Source organism: Abramis brama, assembly GCF_963993115.1.
Source record: "Abramis brama genome assembly, chromosome: 3".
In the NCBI taxonomy this organism is placed as follows: domain Eukaryota; kingdom Metazoa; phylum Chordata; class Actinopteri; order Cypriniformes; family Leuciscidae; genus Abramis; species Abramis brama.
The window spans coordinates 6850801-6866327 of NC_139965.1; the positions used below are offsets into that span (position 1 = coordinate 6850801).

A 15527-nucleotide genomic window follows, 5' to 3' on the forward strand; every position below is an offset into this window, starting at 1 on the left:
CAGCTGAACAAATTCTTAAGCTCGAAAGGATACTTTGACGATTTTCAATCTGGTTTCCGACCGCACCACAGCACAGAGACAGCGCTCATAAAGATAATAAACGATATTCGCTTAAATACTGATTTAGGCAAATTATCGGTGCTGGTACTACTCGACCTCAGTGCTGCATTTGACACTGTCGATCATAACATACTTCTTGACAGGCTGGAAAACTGGGTGGGGCTTTCTAGGATAGTCCTAAAATGGTTCAGGTCATACTTAGATGGGAGAGGTTATTATGTGAGTATAGGAGATCATAAGTCTGAGTGGACATCCATGACATGCGGAGCCCCTCAAGGCTCGATTCTTGTGCCACTCCTGTTCAACCTGTATATACTCCCAATGAGCCAAATAATGAGAAAGAACCAAATCTCTTACCACAGCTATGCAGACGACACACAGATCTACTTAGCCCTATCGCCTAACGATTACAGCCCCATTGACTGCCTGTGCCAATGCATCGATCAAGTCAACAGTTGGATGTGCCAAAACTTTCTTCAGTTAAACAAAGACAAAACTGAAGTCATTGTGTTTGGAAACAAAGATGATGTTCTCAAGGTAGCACGGCGTTCGTGACTCGACTAGTCGAGACTGTTTTCCAAGATGGCTCCTTCTTGTATACGTGTAATGTACTGTCTTTATAAAGTGTCTTCTTATTAAACTGTCTGTACACTTACAAAGTTCTCAATGCTTCGGTTTGCATGTAGGGACCCTCATTATGCTACCGTGTTAGTGTGAGGCTATTTTGAGCCTTGTTAGTGGTATTAACTAGCGATTTACTTTTACTTATTCTATGCCCCATATGCTAGCGTTATAAGCTAATCTGTTTTTAGAGATAAAACTCTTTACATTCGATTATCATGAAAACGCATACCAGAGAACGATCGACTCGGTAACCATGTGTTAATTACCCCTAGGTTCATTTTTCACCGGAATTGTCCTTTAACTAATGTCAACAAATACAACTTTTGATTTTCATAATGTTTTAGTAAATGCTGAAATTAATATAAACTAAGATTAATAAATGCTGTAGAAGTGCAGTTCATTATTAGTTCATGTTAACAAAGCATATAATACATAAATAAAATTTACAACATCAACAAAACTAAACATGAATTCCTCATAATTACCTTCTTGATTCTCACTGTTTTGTTTGGTAAAGTAAATAATATTTAGTAATATTATCATAATTTCCATATTTACGTTTGATGTGTTATGCATTCTAGTTGTATCAACGTCTTTTCATAGAATGCCATGGAAATAAAGGATAAAAAAACAAAAACAAAAAAACAAGGAACTCTTCTTTTTTTCTTTCTTTCTTTTGTCCTTCCGCCCCTGGGGAGGTCTGCACGCCACTGAGTGTCAGAGTCACGCGCTAGACATTTTTATCTTTAAAATAATGATTGTAATTTGTTTTTTATCATTTTTTTTGATGATTGATCCACTATGGGTGCTTCCCAATATCCCTCCTCGTCTCCTCGTTCATTCGTCCTCCTTTTCTTTCCTTGCAGTCTTCTCTCGCATCCTACAGGGGGTGGAGGACGCGAGGAAAGGAAACAAGGAAAGAAAACGAGGACGGACAAATAAGAAATGAGAAGCACCCTATGTGGTGATGTGGCGATGTGAGTAACCCCGCGCCATGCAGAAGTTCAGAAGGTAACGCACTTTCGAATGTAATATTCTCAATATCATTATCGCTATTTTTACAGTGAAAGAAGGGTATTTAGTCTTATATAATTATTTGTTGGACAATGGTGATTGAGTTTATGGCTCGCTTTCATGCCTTTTGGCACGCCTATTGCTGCCGTTATTTTCCGTTTGAGGCGGAAAATAACAGGAAAAAAGGAGAGGATGAGTCACGCTGAAGTTTTCTGTCGTTGTTTAAATTCCATTTCGGGTAGATTTACGCCTTGTTTATCTGTTATTTGTGTTACATCAATGTTTTTTAAACTAAACTGGATGTTTCTGAGCAAGTTAAATGTAATTTAGTTCGTAGGCTATTGTCGAGCTGTAAAACAGAGTTCATCTGTTGCAACGAGCTCGAGCTTCTCCACCGATCGACGCGATCATTGGGACGCAAAATACTCAAACGATCCGATCAAGATTTTAACAAGGTTTCACTCTTCAGTTCTCATTATTAAGTTATTAAATTATAGTTGTTATTTAACAGCGAAACAAAAACGCTTGGCCGAAACGAAACCGAAACTAGACACACTAAACGTTATAAACGTTCAAACGCATTATTACTATCATATATCATATTTAATAATAGTGGTAGGCTACGTTGCTGGAGCGTGGCAATGTATAACGACCAAAATCCCACTTCCGCATTTATTTTTAATACACTTCTCACTTTTATTCCTGGGAATTAAGATGTGCTTGATCCATAACCTTGAAATCCGCATAGAACTGATAAATTCAAACATTTCATTCTCTGCAGTAAAACCTTATAAATTCTAATAGGGAATTGTGTATTGTTTTCAGTTAATACATTTAGATATCAATACATGCAACGGAAACCAATACAAACCCCTATTAAATTCTAAATAGAAAATGGCCCAAAACCACACTGAATTAATTTATTAATCAGCATTTATTCAGTGTTTCTTTGTACAATTACTAAGCCAATACATTTTGAACATTAACGATTTTTTTAACCATGTAAAGTGTTAACAAGTTATGAGTACAGAAATTTAACACGCCAAATAATTAATAAAAAAAACATAATCAATGAATAATGTAACCAACTATTATTTTTTATTGAAAATAAGTGTCTTATCATTAGGGATGGGTGTAGTTAAATAATGATTTTATGATACTTATCAATACTCTTATTGATAATTTGGCGCAAAAACAATAAAGACATTTAAAAGAAAGAAATAAAAAGATTCAGCAGTTTCTTTATTATTGTTTCATAAAAGGAAATAAGCTACAGAAGAAGGTGAAATGCAGAAAAGAGAAAGAAGAATATACAGAAAATAATTTTTTAGGATAACAGAATCTATGTTTTAGGTTTACATATTCATTGAATATTGCTCACTTACATTTGAATGTCAAAGCCGGAAAAGAAAAAGAGGAAAAAACAGATGTATGGTGATATAGGTAAAACATATTGTGGGGAAAAATGGATATGAAGTTTAATAAGCTTCCTCATTTCACCTGTGTTTCCTCTCTTCAGAAATGTTGAAATCGTGGAGCTTTCCCTCTGTTGTTAAGGGGTTATTTTGTCGCTGCTAAAATAACAGAACATTTATCAATATTTGTTTACTGTGAAAGATAAAAACGCATTTGAACTAGTTTCAGACATTGTTTTTGCGCTCCGTGTTAGTGACGTCATCGATTAACAGAACATACATTTATATTAAATATCAGTTTGTTAAATAAATTAGCCAACTTCCTTTTACAAAACAAACAAAAAATCTCGTCTACACATAAGACGTAATTAAATAAAAGCCCAAACTTGTTTAAACAAGAGTTTAGGTTAGCCTAACAATTAACGTTATCTCTTCTGAAAACGGGTGAGATGCCTACGGACTTCTTCGAAAATGCTAAACTATTTCTATCCAGTAAATATTCAACAGATGTGTGTCAATAACACGTAAGAAAAGTATCAGGAACAGTTGTGTGTAACATATTACGATCAATAATATGTAAATTTCAGTGGCAGAGACCATGTGATTGTGCATCTATTTGAGTTACTCAGGTTTTATCTGGATTTGTACTCATCCTACGTTGCGTCATCCTTCTCTCTAGGTTTTGAAGAGTCTGACAGCACATCTCTGACTGAGACTGTATTAAGAGACAGTAAAAATGTATGGCTTTCAGTGCGACTCTGACTCCAGTGACGACGACATGGATCATCCTCCTGTAATGGCATGTGGTCAGTAAATTACATTATGAATTTTTGAGCCACATTTTTCTCAGGCAGATCTTTTGATCTTGGCATGATAGAACCACACTTCAATCCTCAGTGAGCCGAGGTTAACGTTGAGAATTCAAAAGATGTTTTGAAAATGTTTATTTTTGCAATTCCTGCAGCCTCCAATATTTCTGAGATAAAAATATCTAATAAGAGTGTAAAAAAAATAAATAAATATGGGAATATACAGCAAAACATAATGTGTTATATTACATCATACATTTCCATATTTGGGAAACGTCTCCGGTTACTTAACTGTAACCTTGTTCCCTGAGAAAGCGGAACGAGATGCTGCGCTGCTCAGCGCATTGGGAACATATTTTATCGTGACCAGCTGTGAATATTGTGTATAACACGTCAATGAAATTGACCCGGGGGTAGTATAGCCTCGGTCGGTGACGTCATCGGCGCGCCCCCGCGACACGAGGCTATAAGTAGATGAGCCACAGGTGCATCGTCAGGATATTTTGTCTGAAGAGCAGTCCTGGGACATCTTCAGCACGGCAAAGTAGCGCAGCATCTCGTTCCGCTTTCTCAGGGAACAAGGTTACAGTTAAGTAACCGGAGACGTTCCCTTTCGAAAGCTACAATCGATGCTGCGCTGCTCAGCGCATTGGGAACGAGAATACCCACGCCGCCGTGCTTGAAAATGTCTGGACCCCCACGGTTGTGCAGGTGTGTTTCACAAGAACGCAAGAAGGCCTAGACATTAGCTTGTGATGTCGACTCAAGGACATGAGAGCCCGGAGTGACATGAACATCCAAACTATAAAATCTTATGAATGTGTGCGGAGAGGACCAGCCTGCCGCATCACAAATAAACTGCAAGGGGCACCTCTTGCCAAGGCAGCAGAGGAGGCGACCCCTCTGGTGGAGTGAGCCCTTAAACCCGTTGGCGAAGCTTGGCCGCGCGCCTCATAGGCAAGAGCAATAGCATCCATGACCCAATGTGACATGGTTGCTTAGTGGCGGCAGCCAACGGTTGCGGCCCCCATAACAGACGAAAAGTCGCTCTGACTTACGCCACTAGCTAGTGCGGTGGACGTAGGCCTGAAGAGCACGGACTGGACATAGTCTATGAGATCTCTCCTGTTCCGGCATCGTGAACGGCGGAGAGCAGAAGGCCTCAAGCGTGACAGGATGTATAGCCAAAAAAGGCACCTTAGGCAGGTAATCAGGATGAGGATGCAAAATCACTTTCACCATTCCTGGGGCAAAGTCTAAGCAGGGTGGCGAAATCGACAGAGCCTGCATATCTCCAATTCTTTTCAAAGAAGTTATTGCCATAAGAAAATCTTAGAGTCAGAAGTTTGTCAGACGCTGATTCTAGAGGTTCAAAAGGAGTCTCAACCAGACCCTCTAGGACTAAAGCTAAGTCCCATGATGGGATCTTGGTTTTATGAGAGGCCTCAGTCGCCATGAATGACCTGAACGAACAGAGGATGTCTCCCGAGTGGCACCCTGTCAACCAAGGCATGGCAAGCCGAAAGAGCGGCCACATAAACCTTGAGAGTGGCGGGGCATGTGCCTGATGATAATATTTCCTGCAGGAATTCCAGAACTGAAGCAATCTGGCAGTTGACCGGATCTGCATTATGACACACCACCTTTCAAAGACACTCCATTTGTTGACATAACTCTTTTTAGTGAAGGAAGCACTAGCACTGAGAATGGTCTCAACAACAACAGGCGAAAAGCCCAGTGCCCCTCAGTTGGTACCCATCAGGGGCCAAACATGAAGGTTCCAGAGGTTGGGCCTGGGATGGAATATCGTGCCCTCCGTCTGAGACAGAAGGTCCCTCCTCTCCGGAATCGTCCAAGGCGAGCCGTTGAGGAGAGATATTATCTCGGAGAACCAAACTCTGGCTAGAACTCCTGGGAGCAGAGAAACTGGAGGAAAACGCATACATGCACATTCTAGGCCATGTGTGCGCCATCGCATCCAGACCCAGGGGCTGGGTGATTCAGAGATAAGTAGAGGGAACATCGCGCTTTCTGATAAGAGGCGAAGAGGTCCACCTCCACTTCGTATCCAAATCTGTTTGACTACTTCTGGGTGGAGTTTCCATTCCCCTCTCAGTAGTTTCTGTCTGGACAGTAAATCCGCTCCCACATTCAGGTGCCCTGAGATGTACACTGCCCTGAGTGACAGGAACTTTTCCTGGGCCCAGAGAAAGATGTGCCCCGCTATTCTGTTCAGATTGCATGAGCACAAACTTCCCTGGTGATTATGTGAGAGACTGCCGCTGTGCCGCTCTAGGACATGACAGTCTCTCAACTGAGGGAGAGAGTATTTCAGGGCCAAAAATACAGTCATCAGCTTGAAGCAGTTGATGCCCCTCATTCCCCTTGAGCTGGACGACCACTTAAGACCGCACCCCAGCCCATCAGGGAGGCGTCTGCCGTTAGCATTCTGCGACAGCAAGACACACCTAAAGTGGGACCCAAAGCAAGGAACCGGGGTCTGAACCACATAGAAAGGGAACGAAGCCGCAGCGCGTAACCCTTACCATAAACATGGATTTTAGAAAGTGCACGAAGCGTTCAGCGCGTGACTCACCATAAACATGGATTTTAGAAAGGACACGAAGCACTCAGCGAGTGTTCTTGCCTTTATTTGCCCTTGGGGATTGTAGTTGAAATCCCCCGTTTTGAGCCACAACTAAAATGGTCTCATGCGCAAAAAGGCCCAGAGGAATCATTGTGGACGCAGCTGCCATGAGACCCATGTAATGTCCTGACCTAGCTAGATGTTGCTTAGGATGTTAAAATTGGTCCTGACACGAGCGGGAGACAATTATGCCCGATGGTGACAGAGTCTCATTTAACCCCAAACATGTTACCCTCAGGGTGGGAGAGAGAACGCCCTTGGCGTTGACCTCAGCCCCCTAGAGATAACATGGCTAGGTCGAATGGAAGGACCCAATATTGGTAAGCTTTGCCCCCAAAAGCAAACTTGGGAACCTCCTGTGTTGTGGCAATATTCTATATGAAAATATACGTCCTTCAGATCGATCATGACAAATCAAACGTGATGTTGAATTTACGACACGATCGTCTTTACCGTTAACATCTTGAACTTGAGTGCTTTAACTGTACGGTTTAAGCCTTGAAGATCGAAGATTGGACGCAACCCCCCATCCTTTTTGGGGACCAGGAAGTATCTGCTGTAATAGCCTGACTCTCTCTCTGGAAGAGGAACATGTTCTATGGCCTCTTTTCTCAGCAGAGATTGTAGCTCTTGTGACAGTACATGCGCCAGTTCCGGTCTCACGGAAGTGAATACCACGCCGTTGAGACGCGGAGGACGATTAATAAATTGGATTCTATCCTATTTGTACTGTACTTAATACCCAAATAGAAAAACCTGGCAGAAGTTTCCACGCTGCCAGACTCTCTGAGAGTGGTATCAACTTAACACTTCCTTTTGAGGGGATGTTAGATGTTCCGTGTCCTGGATGACAGCAGAAAAGCAACAGAACATCTAACATTTCGCTGGAAACCGCTGCTCCCCGAATCACCAGAGGTGGCGAGGAAGTACAGTGGTTTCGTGAGGGTGTCAGGTAGGAGCTGTTTGATTTACATGTCTCGTCCCGTAGGGGCACACCCCCACAGACCTGGGACAAAACAACCCTCAGGATTTTGTCTTAGGTCTATTATGCAGCTGCTGAGTACAACGAGCCGGTCCCCAGTTTTCACGAGGGGGAGCGCAACTCGTTACACTCTGCTTTTGAACCCTCCTAAAATGATGATGAGCAAAAAGAAGAGAAGAAAATGTCTCTTCAGACTGGCCCATCATCGTATAACCACACACCCCTGCACCCATGATAGTCTTAATACGTCAAGGGCACAAAGATGCACGAAGAATAAGGTTTTCCCATAACCAAGTTAACGTCATGGAGATCCTCAAGGAGGGCAGTCTAGCTGTAATCCGACCATCACACAAGTCACCACCTCGAGAACCTCTCAAACGTTTTAACATAACGAGAGATGTGTTCAGAGGCAGCTTTAATTCCTCAGAATTAAATGTGTCCGGAAAACAGCCAGACAATATTATATTATATATAATACATACATATATATATATATATATAATTATATTATATAAATATTGTATATATAAATATAAATATCAGTTCCTCAGCAATAAACACATCCCAATCAGACAAGCAAACACGGTCTGGATGAGAGGCTGTGTTTAAATCTTTCATAAGATCAACCTGGTATGCCTTTTACACAGCCATAGTGTACAACGCAGTACCAGCCTAACCGCTGAAAATGCATCTGATAAGATAATATGATCCCAGGGGAGAGATAGTCCGCGAGCGTCTCTCCAAACTGAGGCAATATCATATAATCGCGTGCCCTCGCACCCGCGATAGTAGAATGGCTCGATGTCGAGGACACAAGACATAAATATTTACAATCTTTATTTATTTATAGACTGTGTTTTATGTGACTCTTTTTGTTGTGATCAGATCAATCTGGTCACTGCACGAACGATCGCCACGAGCGATCTCCTTTTATCATCACTGGAGAAACGCTCGGAGGCGACAAACCCACGAGATTCAATGTCCTCTGCCCGAGCCGAAGAAGCGCCGAGGCACGCTTCGGTAGTCAGGCAAAAGGACATCGCGATCTGGAGAGAGAGCGAGCGATAGGGAACCACCGTCTCTCGCTTCTCAGCCAGATCGCACGCGAGCCCCACAATCATTATGGGCGCTACCTTGAAATAAGCAAAGCGAACGCAAAGCACTTTAACTGTAAACATTCCACAGTGCTCGCAATCACCATGCTCAAATGCAAGGGCAGCATGTTCTTTCCCAAACAAAGCAAGCAGTAAGTGTGTGTATCCAGTTCTGACATGTAATGGGAGCATGGAGGAACACAACACTTATTGTTTTGCTGGCTCATTTCTCCTCTTTTTTACTTTTTAAACTCTTTGATGTGCGAGAGAGAAAAAGGCTTGAGAAATGAGAAATTTTCTGCACACTGCCTGAATAAACTAACTCCTAGCAAAGATCTGTAGCAGATAAAAGGTAGAGAGAGAGTTTTGACGTTCACACATGCACAGTAATGGTCTGAAGACAAAAGACCTGACGATGCACCTGTGGCTCATCTACTTATAGCCTCGTGTCGCGGGGGCGCGCCGATGACGTCACCGACCGAGGCTATACTACCTCCGGGTCAATTTCATTGACGTGTTATACACAATATTCACAGCTGGTCACGATAAAATATGTTCCCAATGCGCTGAGCAGCGCAGCATCGATTGTAGCTTTCGAAAGGGAACTAGTGCTTATATTTTTCAATATACTGCAATATATGCATTGACCATGTACGGCTGTATATTAATACATATAAAATATCATGTGAATGAAAACAAAAATAGCATTACATGTAATATTCACTAAGTTTTATCCTTTATTGTGTACATATATTGCACATACATGTTCCATATAAATGTGAATGTATGTTCACACACATATACAACTCTGAGACCACTGCAAAATGATCAGTTTCTCTGGTTTTACTATTTATAGATATGTGTTTGGGTAAAATTAACATTTTTGTTTTATTCTATAAACTACTGACAATATTTCTCCCAAATTCCAAATAAAAATATTGTCATTTAGAGCATTTATTTGCAGAAAAGACAACTGGTCAAAATAACAAAAAAGATGCAGTGTTGTCAGACCTCGAATAACGGAAAGAAAATAAGTTAAAGGCACACCGTGTAACTTTTGGCCACTAGGGGCACTAGACCTGTAACTTTCACGTCTAGCGCCCCTAGAGGCCACAAGCGCCGCAGCACTGTCGCAAAAGTCAACAAACAGTCAGCCGGCCAGCCTCCCGTGTTCAAAAAGGCCACAACAAATAGGTGCAATAACAAAAGTATGCCTATAAATTAAAGTTTTGTCATTTCATTGAATCAGTAGTTTGTTCGCAAATCACTATAACTGTAACTTACCTTTTATACAATATAAAGGCTTGGCTTCTTTGCCTGTTAGCTTTGGGAACTAACTCAGATACTAATGCTACCAGATGAATTGCATACAAACTAAACAAAGCCTGTTGCTAATCGTTAAGTTGCATCCTTGTTTCGTTTCTGAATCAGAGGAGAAAGTGTTTGCTGAATGCAAACCTTTCCCAATATTTAGAAAATCCCGTTAGCATTCGCTAATAGCAGCCTGTTAGCTTATTAGCTCTACGCAGGCAAAAACAGCCGCCGTACCAATTACATGCAAAAAAAATCAGCGAAGCAGTATCATGGGCGTACAAAATTACCACTACTAAGTTAGTTTTATGAAAGTAGGAATCTGTCGCTTGCGCGAAAAGCCTGAGATTTACACATTTAGGCTATGGGGTTCCATTTAGCTTTGGTTTGTAGCCTGTTAGCTTCATCTGCCCATATTTAGGTTCTACTAAACAGCGAAAATAATGACAAAGACATATGACTGTATACTAGGGGCAAAGAGTTAACTTACCAGTCTAATAATAAAGTTGAGAGAAGAGAATCGGTTTTATATCCAGCTTCTTCTTTCAACCTGCGCCAACGAGCAAACTCCTTTCCAAGATCGACTCTTGTTTTTCCTCGAGCACGATCCCTCTCGCGTTTTCTCTTTTTTGCCTCCTCAGATGCAGTTTTAAACTTTTTCCTTGCCTCAGCCATGGCCAGGAGTCGAGCAGGCGGAAAAATAGTAGCAAAAGCCTTAGCTCCATGAGTATATCAGAGCCTGTGGTCACGTGACAGTCGTAAAGCGATACGTTCTCCAGGCATTCTCCAGGTCACATGACCTGGCCAACGACGGTGCGCCTTCTCCAAACTTACATAGGCGGTATTTCAAGAGGGCAGCCCCGCTCGGAGCATTGATAGTGTCAAGCGCTGTATATTGGCCTGAGGAATCATTTAAAATAACTCATATGCGTCAACTCTTTAGGTCACAAAGTCTGCGGTGTGCCTTTAATATAAATTTTTAAACAATAGATCCGTTTGGCCTGACAGTGGAAAAGTGGCTAATGTTTCCCGACCCTGTTCCCAGAGGAATGCCAGAACTGCACATTTAGCATGTTTGCCTATTCAGACACACCTGATTCAAGTCAGCTTATTAGTAGATACTCCAAGACCCGAAATGAATGGGTCAATTAAGAAAGAAGTCCAGCGTGTGCTGTTGTTGTGTCTACAGAAACTGGGTTGGGAAACACTGCAATAAAGTGTAAAGCTGATGTTAATTCTGATCTGATATTATTTTTATATTCAATTTTAATAATTTAATTTATATTAAATTATTACATTTTATATTTATATTATTTTCAGATTTGATATCCGACACAACAACTCTTCAACAAATTGGTGGACAAGGAGGTAATGCATTCTCATTTACTGGTCAGAACAATGGTGCCAGTTTAGAGAAGATCAGAGTCTGGGTGGGAGAATCGCAGGTGAAGGCTGTCAGGGTCTGGCTTTCAAATGGGAGACATAAACAATTTGGTGGACGACATACAATCTTTGATACACAAAGACCACATCAAGAGTTCAAGTTCCAGCCTGGCGAGTTTTTCCGCTCACTGTCCCTGTGGGCGAACAGAGAAGGATCACGTCTTGGAGCCATCAAATTCAAGACCAGTCTAGGGAGAGAATTTTTTGCAAAGATGACAAGCCAGGTTTTAAGAAGAGAACATCCCATGGATGTCGGCTCTGGATTTTGTTTGGGAGTTGTAGGAAGATCTGGTTCGGAAATTGACAAGATGGGATTCATGTTTCTCGAAGCAGTTGTATCAGCAGTTCTCACCGATGTCCAGTATCCCACTCTCTACCAACTGATACCAAAGGTGACAGTAGAAAGCAAATCCGTCACTTTCAGGAACAGCTCATCCACCACACAAAAACAAAAAGTTGAAACCTCAAAAAAAGTGATCAAAACATCTTCATGGTCAATGAGTAAGAACCTTACATCAACATTTAGTGTGAAAGTGAAGGCTGGGATTCCAGAGGTTGCTGAAGCTTCTTCAGGATTCAGTGTCAGCATTGGATCTGAAAGCACTTATAGTCTTGAGCACACAGATGAGAGAACCGAAACTCTGACTACCGATTTAGAAGTCCCACCAGGGAAGATGGTGAATGTTTGCATCACCATTGGCAGAGCCACTTTTGACCTGCCTTACACTGGCACAGTGAAGATGACCTGCGAGAACGGCAGAGTGTATGCGTATGGAACCAAGGGCACATACGACGGCGTCACTTACACTGATATCAAAGTGGATACCAAGGAATCTCCTCTGTAATGTCAAGTAGGGCTGTATCGATTTAGCATCGATATCATGGTGTGCGCATCCACACCACATCTACAAAATTTGTACCTTTAGGGGTACAACGGCTTGTCACTGGGGCAGTACCCTCAAGGGTACACCCGTTGTACCCTTATACATTGGTACATATCAGTACCCTTGCAGTATGTTCCTTTCAAAGACAAATATGTACCTCTGGTGACTAAATAAGGTGCAAATTTGTCCTTTTAAGGGTACTGTCCCAGTGACAAGCGTTTTGTACCTTATGATGGCAAATTTGTACTCCATACAGCACATTATAAAGGCCAGAATGCTCATTATCATTTATTAAACATTCAAAATGATTACATTCTCACATTTTAAGCACTATCACAATGTGTCATAACAGGATGCATATTGAGCAATTTTATTTTTTATACTTTATATACTTTTGTTTTTTTTTTAATTGTAAACAGTAAGAATATTAAGCTTACTATTATATTTAGCTTTTTTCAAAATCAGTACAATACATTTCATTAACCTTTTTTTTTTCTTTTTTTTTTTTTTTACAATGTAATAAATCATGTTAACATCAAGAATTTCATTTTTTCAAATCAGTACTAGATCTCATTTTAAGAATTTTTTTCTACTTTTAAAAAAGTTTTGAACATCAAGAATGACAAAGCAATCTTTTTCCAGCAGTACACATTTCATTAATTGTAACTTTATACACTTAAAGGGATAGTCCACTTTTTTGGGAAATTTTACAACTCCCCCAGAGTTAAACAGTTGAGTTTTACCGTTTTCAAATCCATTCAGCCGGTCTCCGGTTCTGGCGGTACCACTTTTAGCATAGCTTAGCATAGATCATTGAATCGGACAAGACCATTAGCATCTCTCTCAAAAAAATGACCAAAGAGTTTCGATATTTTTCCTATTTAAAACTTGACTCTTCTGTAGTTACATCGTGTACTAAGACCGACGGAAAATGAAAAGTTGCGATTTTCTAGGCTGATATGGCTAGGAACTATACTCTCATTCCTGCGTAATAATCAAGAAACTTTGCTGCCGTACCATGGGTGCATGGGACTATTTTCAGGCGCTGCGTCATATCATTACGCCTGCTGGACCCATGGTACGGCAGCAAAGTTTCTTGATTATTACGCAGGAATGAGAGTATACTATATGGTCTTGTCCGAATCCGATTCAATGATCTATGCTAAGCTATGCTAAAATGTTTAACTCTGGGGGAGTTGTAAACTGAGCCTATTTCCAAAAAAAGAGGAGTATCCCTTTAAAACATTTGATCAAAAACACACATTTCACCAAACACAGTACTGCACATCTAATTTGAACTTTTTAAATATTCTTGAGGATCACAAACAATTTATCATCTGCAGAGTATGTGTCAAAGGGCCTGAAAGTCCATCTCTTGCCCTGATTTCATAATACTCCATTCAAAGTCGACTTTGTGCGTATCACGACTGTGTACGTATGGAAGTGTAAATCATACGACAAAATTTGCCACACAGAAACCATACAGTATTGACATTGAAAATGTACTCAACTTGGGAAAATAGAGGAATTTCTTCTGCATGGAAATAGTCAACTATGAATACATCTTTTAAAGCATACGCTGAATATCTTTGCACAAATCTTCATTTCCATGTACATTTGTGAGAATTTTCTGTAGGTCTGATGGTAGCGATGACAACGGAGTCTCTATACACCTACTACCATCTCAAATTCATAAAGGATTTTGGGAGTGGAAAATTCCCAGGCATTTTCAGCACAGGATATTAATTATTCGGGAGACAGTCATTGGAAGGGGCTTGCCACCCACCTCAGTAGACTTTGCTATGGCATGCTGCAGGAAGGTCAATGTATTCTTCATGTAGGGTGGATAAGCCAAGTTGAAAACATAGTAAGCACTGAATGCTTCAATTATCCCTTCTTCAACTCCTGCACACCTCCACACCATCCACTTTGACAAGGACTTGAAGCCTCTTGGAGAAAGCCATTTCCCAGTCAGTTTCTACCAATTGTATGGTTGGGTATGGAGTATCAGCATCAAACTGTGAGAAGAAAAGAATATGTTAAACATCTATCAGTAAAACAATGCAACATCCATCAGAACTGAATAACCAGACCTGTATCAGAGTATTACAAAATGACTGCAATTTGCTAAAATCAAAGTAACTGGAAATATCAACAAATGTTGCATAAAATGCATGAAATTGTTTACAAGCTGGTTTCAAGTGAACACATGTTTTACCAATGATACAATTTGCGCATGAAAGGGCAAACCCAAACAGAAAATTAAGATATAACTGACTAACTGTTTTCTGGTGTACCAGGACATTTTCAGAGCACTTCATGCTTCCTTCATATTCCAGCAGGATTTGCACCTGCCCACACTGCCAAAAGAACCAAAACCTGGTTCAATGACCATGGTATCACTGTGTAATTACTGTGTGATTTCATGTAATATTCAAATTTTTTGAAATCCTGTTTTCGTGGGTTTTATGAGCTGGAAGCCCAAATTATGTACAAATAAACAACTAAATACTTGAAATCATTTAAGTTGTGGGCCCTGAATCTATAATCTATGGAAGTTTAACGTTTTGAATGGAATTATGGAAATAAATAAACTTTTCCATGATATTCTAATTTTTTGGAAAGGGTCTGTATATATATATATATATATATATATATATATATATATATATATATATATATATATATAAAGCTATCAAGCCTCTTTAGAAAATTTGGACTGAACCACTTCATATTGATTAGTTTATGAACTCTTTATAAACTTTTTTAAGCAACAAAGTTGTAGTTGAGTGGATTGTCAATGGAGGGACAGAAAACCCTCAGATTTAATTTAAAATATCTTCATTTGTGTTTTCGAAGATGAACAATAGTTTTGGACAATTACGGTTTGGAATAACACGAGTAATTGATGACATTTTTTGTGAACTAAGCCTTGGCAGCCTAATAATCCACAGCAATCACAACTGGATTTTACATTTAATTTATCCTTTTTCGGTTGTAATTTGTCCTATAGCTTGTAATTACATTCTTTGTTCTTATTTTATTATTGTTTACTTTAATAAGTTTGAGAATGTTTTACTCTACATTAGACTAGTATTTTTTATAGACTAGTTTTTTTAATTTTTTTTTTTTTTAATCAAATTTATTTCCTACAAAAATACCTATATTGTGATATATATATATATATATATATATATATATATATATATATATATATATATATATATATATATATCATTATCAT

At 40.0% G+C, this 15527-nt stretch overlaps 1 protein-coding gene across 2 annotated transcripts; it reads left to right on the forward strand.

Annotated features, from left to right (window-relative positions):
- The first annotated feature begins 1381 nt into the window (after positions 1-1381).
- LOC311079177 (aerolysin-like protein) lies at positions 1382-14801 on the forward strand. Of its 2 annotated transcripts, none has more exons than XM_084108389.1 (3): positions 1382-1695; positions 3793-3919; positions 11277-14801. In XM_084108389.1, the coding sequence occupies exons 2-3, from the start codon at positions 3850-3852 to the stop codon at positions 12242-12244; spliced, it is 1038 nt and encodes a 345-aa protein (XP_083964515.1). In that variant the 5' UTR covers positions 1382-1695; positions 3793-3849; the 3' UTR covers positions 12245-14801. The 2 variants fall into 2 exon arrangements, with proteins under 2 accessions (XP_083964515.1, XP_083964516.1); XM_084108390.1 differs by lacking the exon at positions 1382-1695 and adding an exon at positions 1866-1936.
- Positions 14802-15527: the final 726 nt, after the last annotated feature.

Excerpts from the sequence above, each read along its gene's own strand:
- LOC311079177 (XM_084108389.1), top strand. The coding sequence starts at position 3,850 with ATGTATGGCTTTCAGTGCGACTCTGACTCCAGTGACGACGACATGGAT. Across the intron at positions 3,920-11,276 it reads TCCTCCTGTAATGGCATGTG|ATTTGATATCCGACACAACA; the intron begins GTCAGTAAATTA and ends TATTATTTTCAG.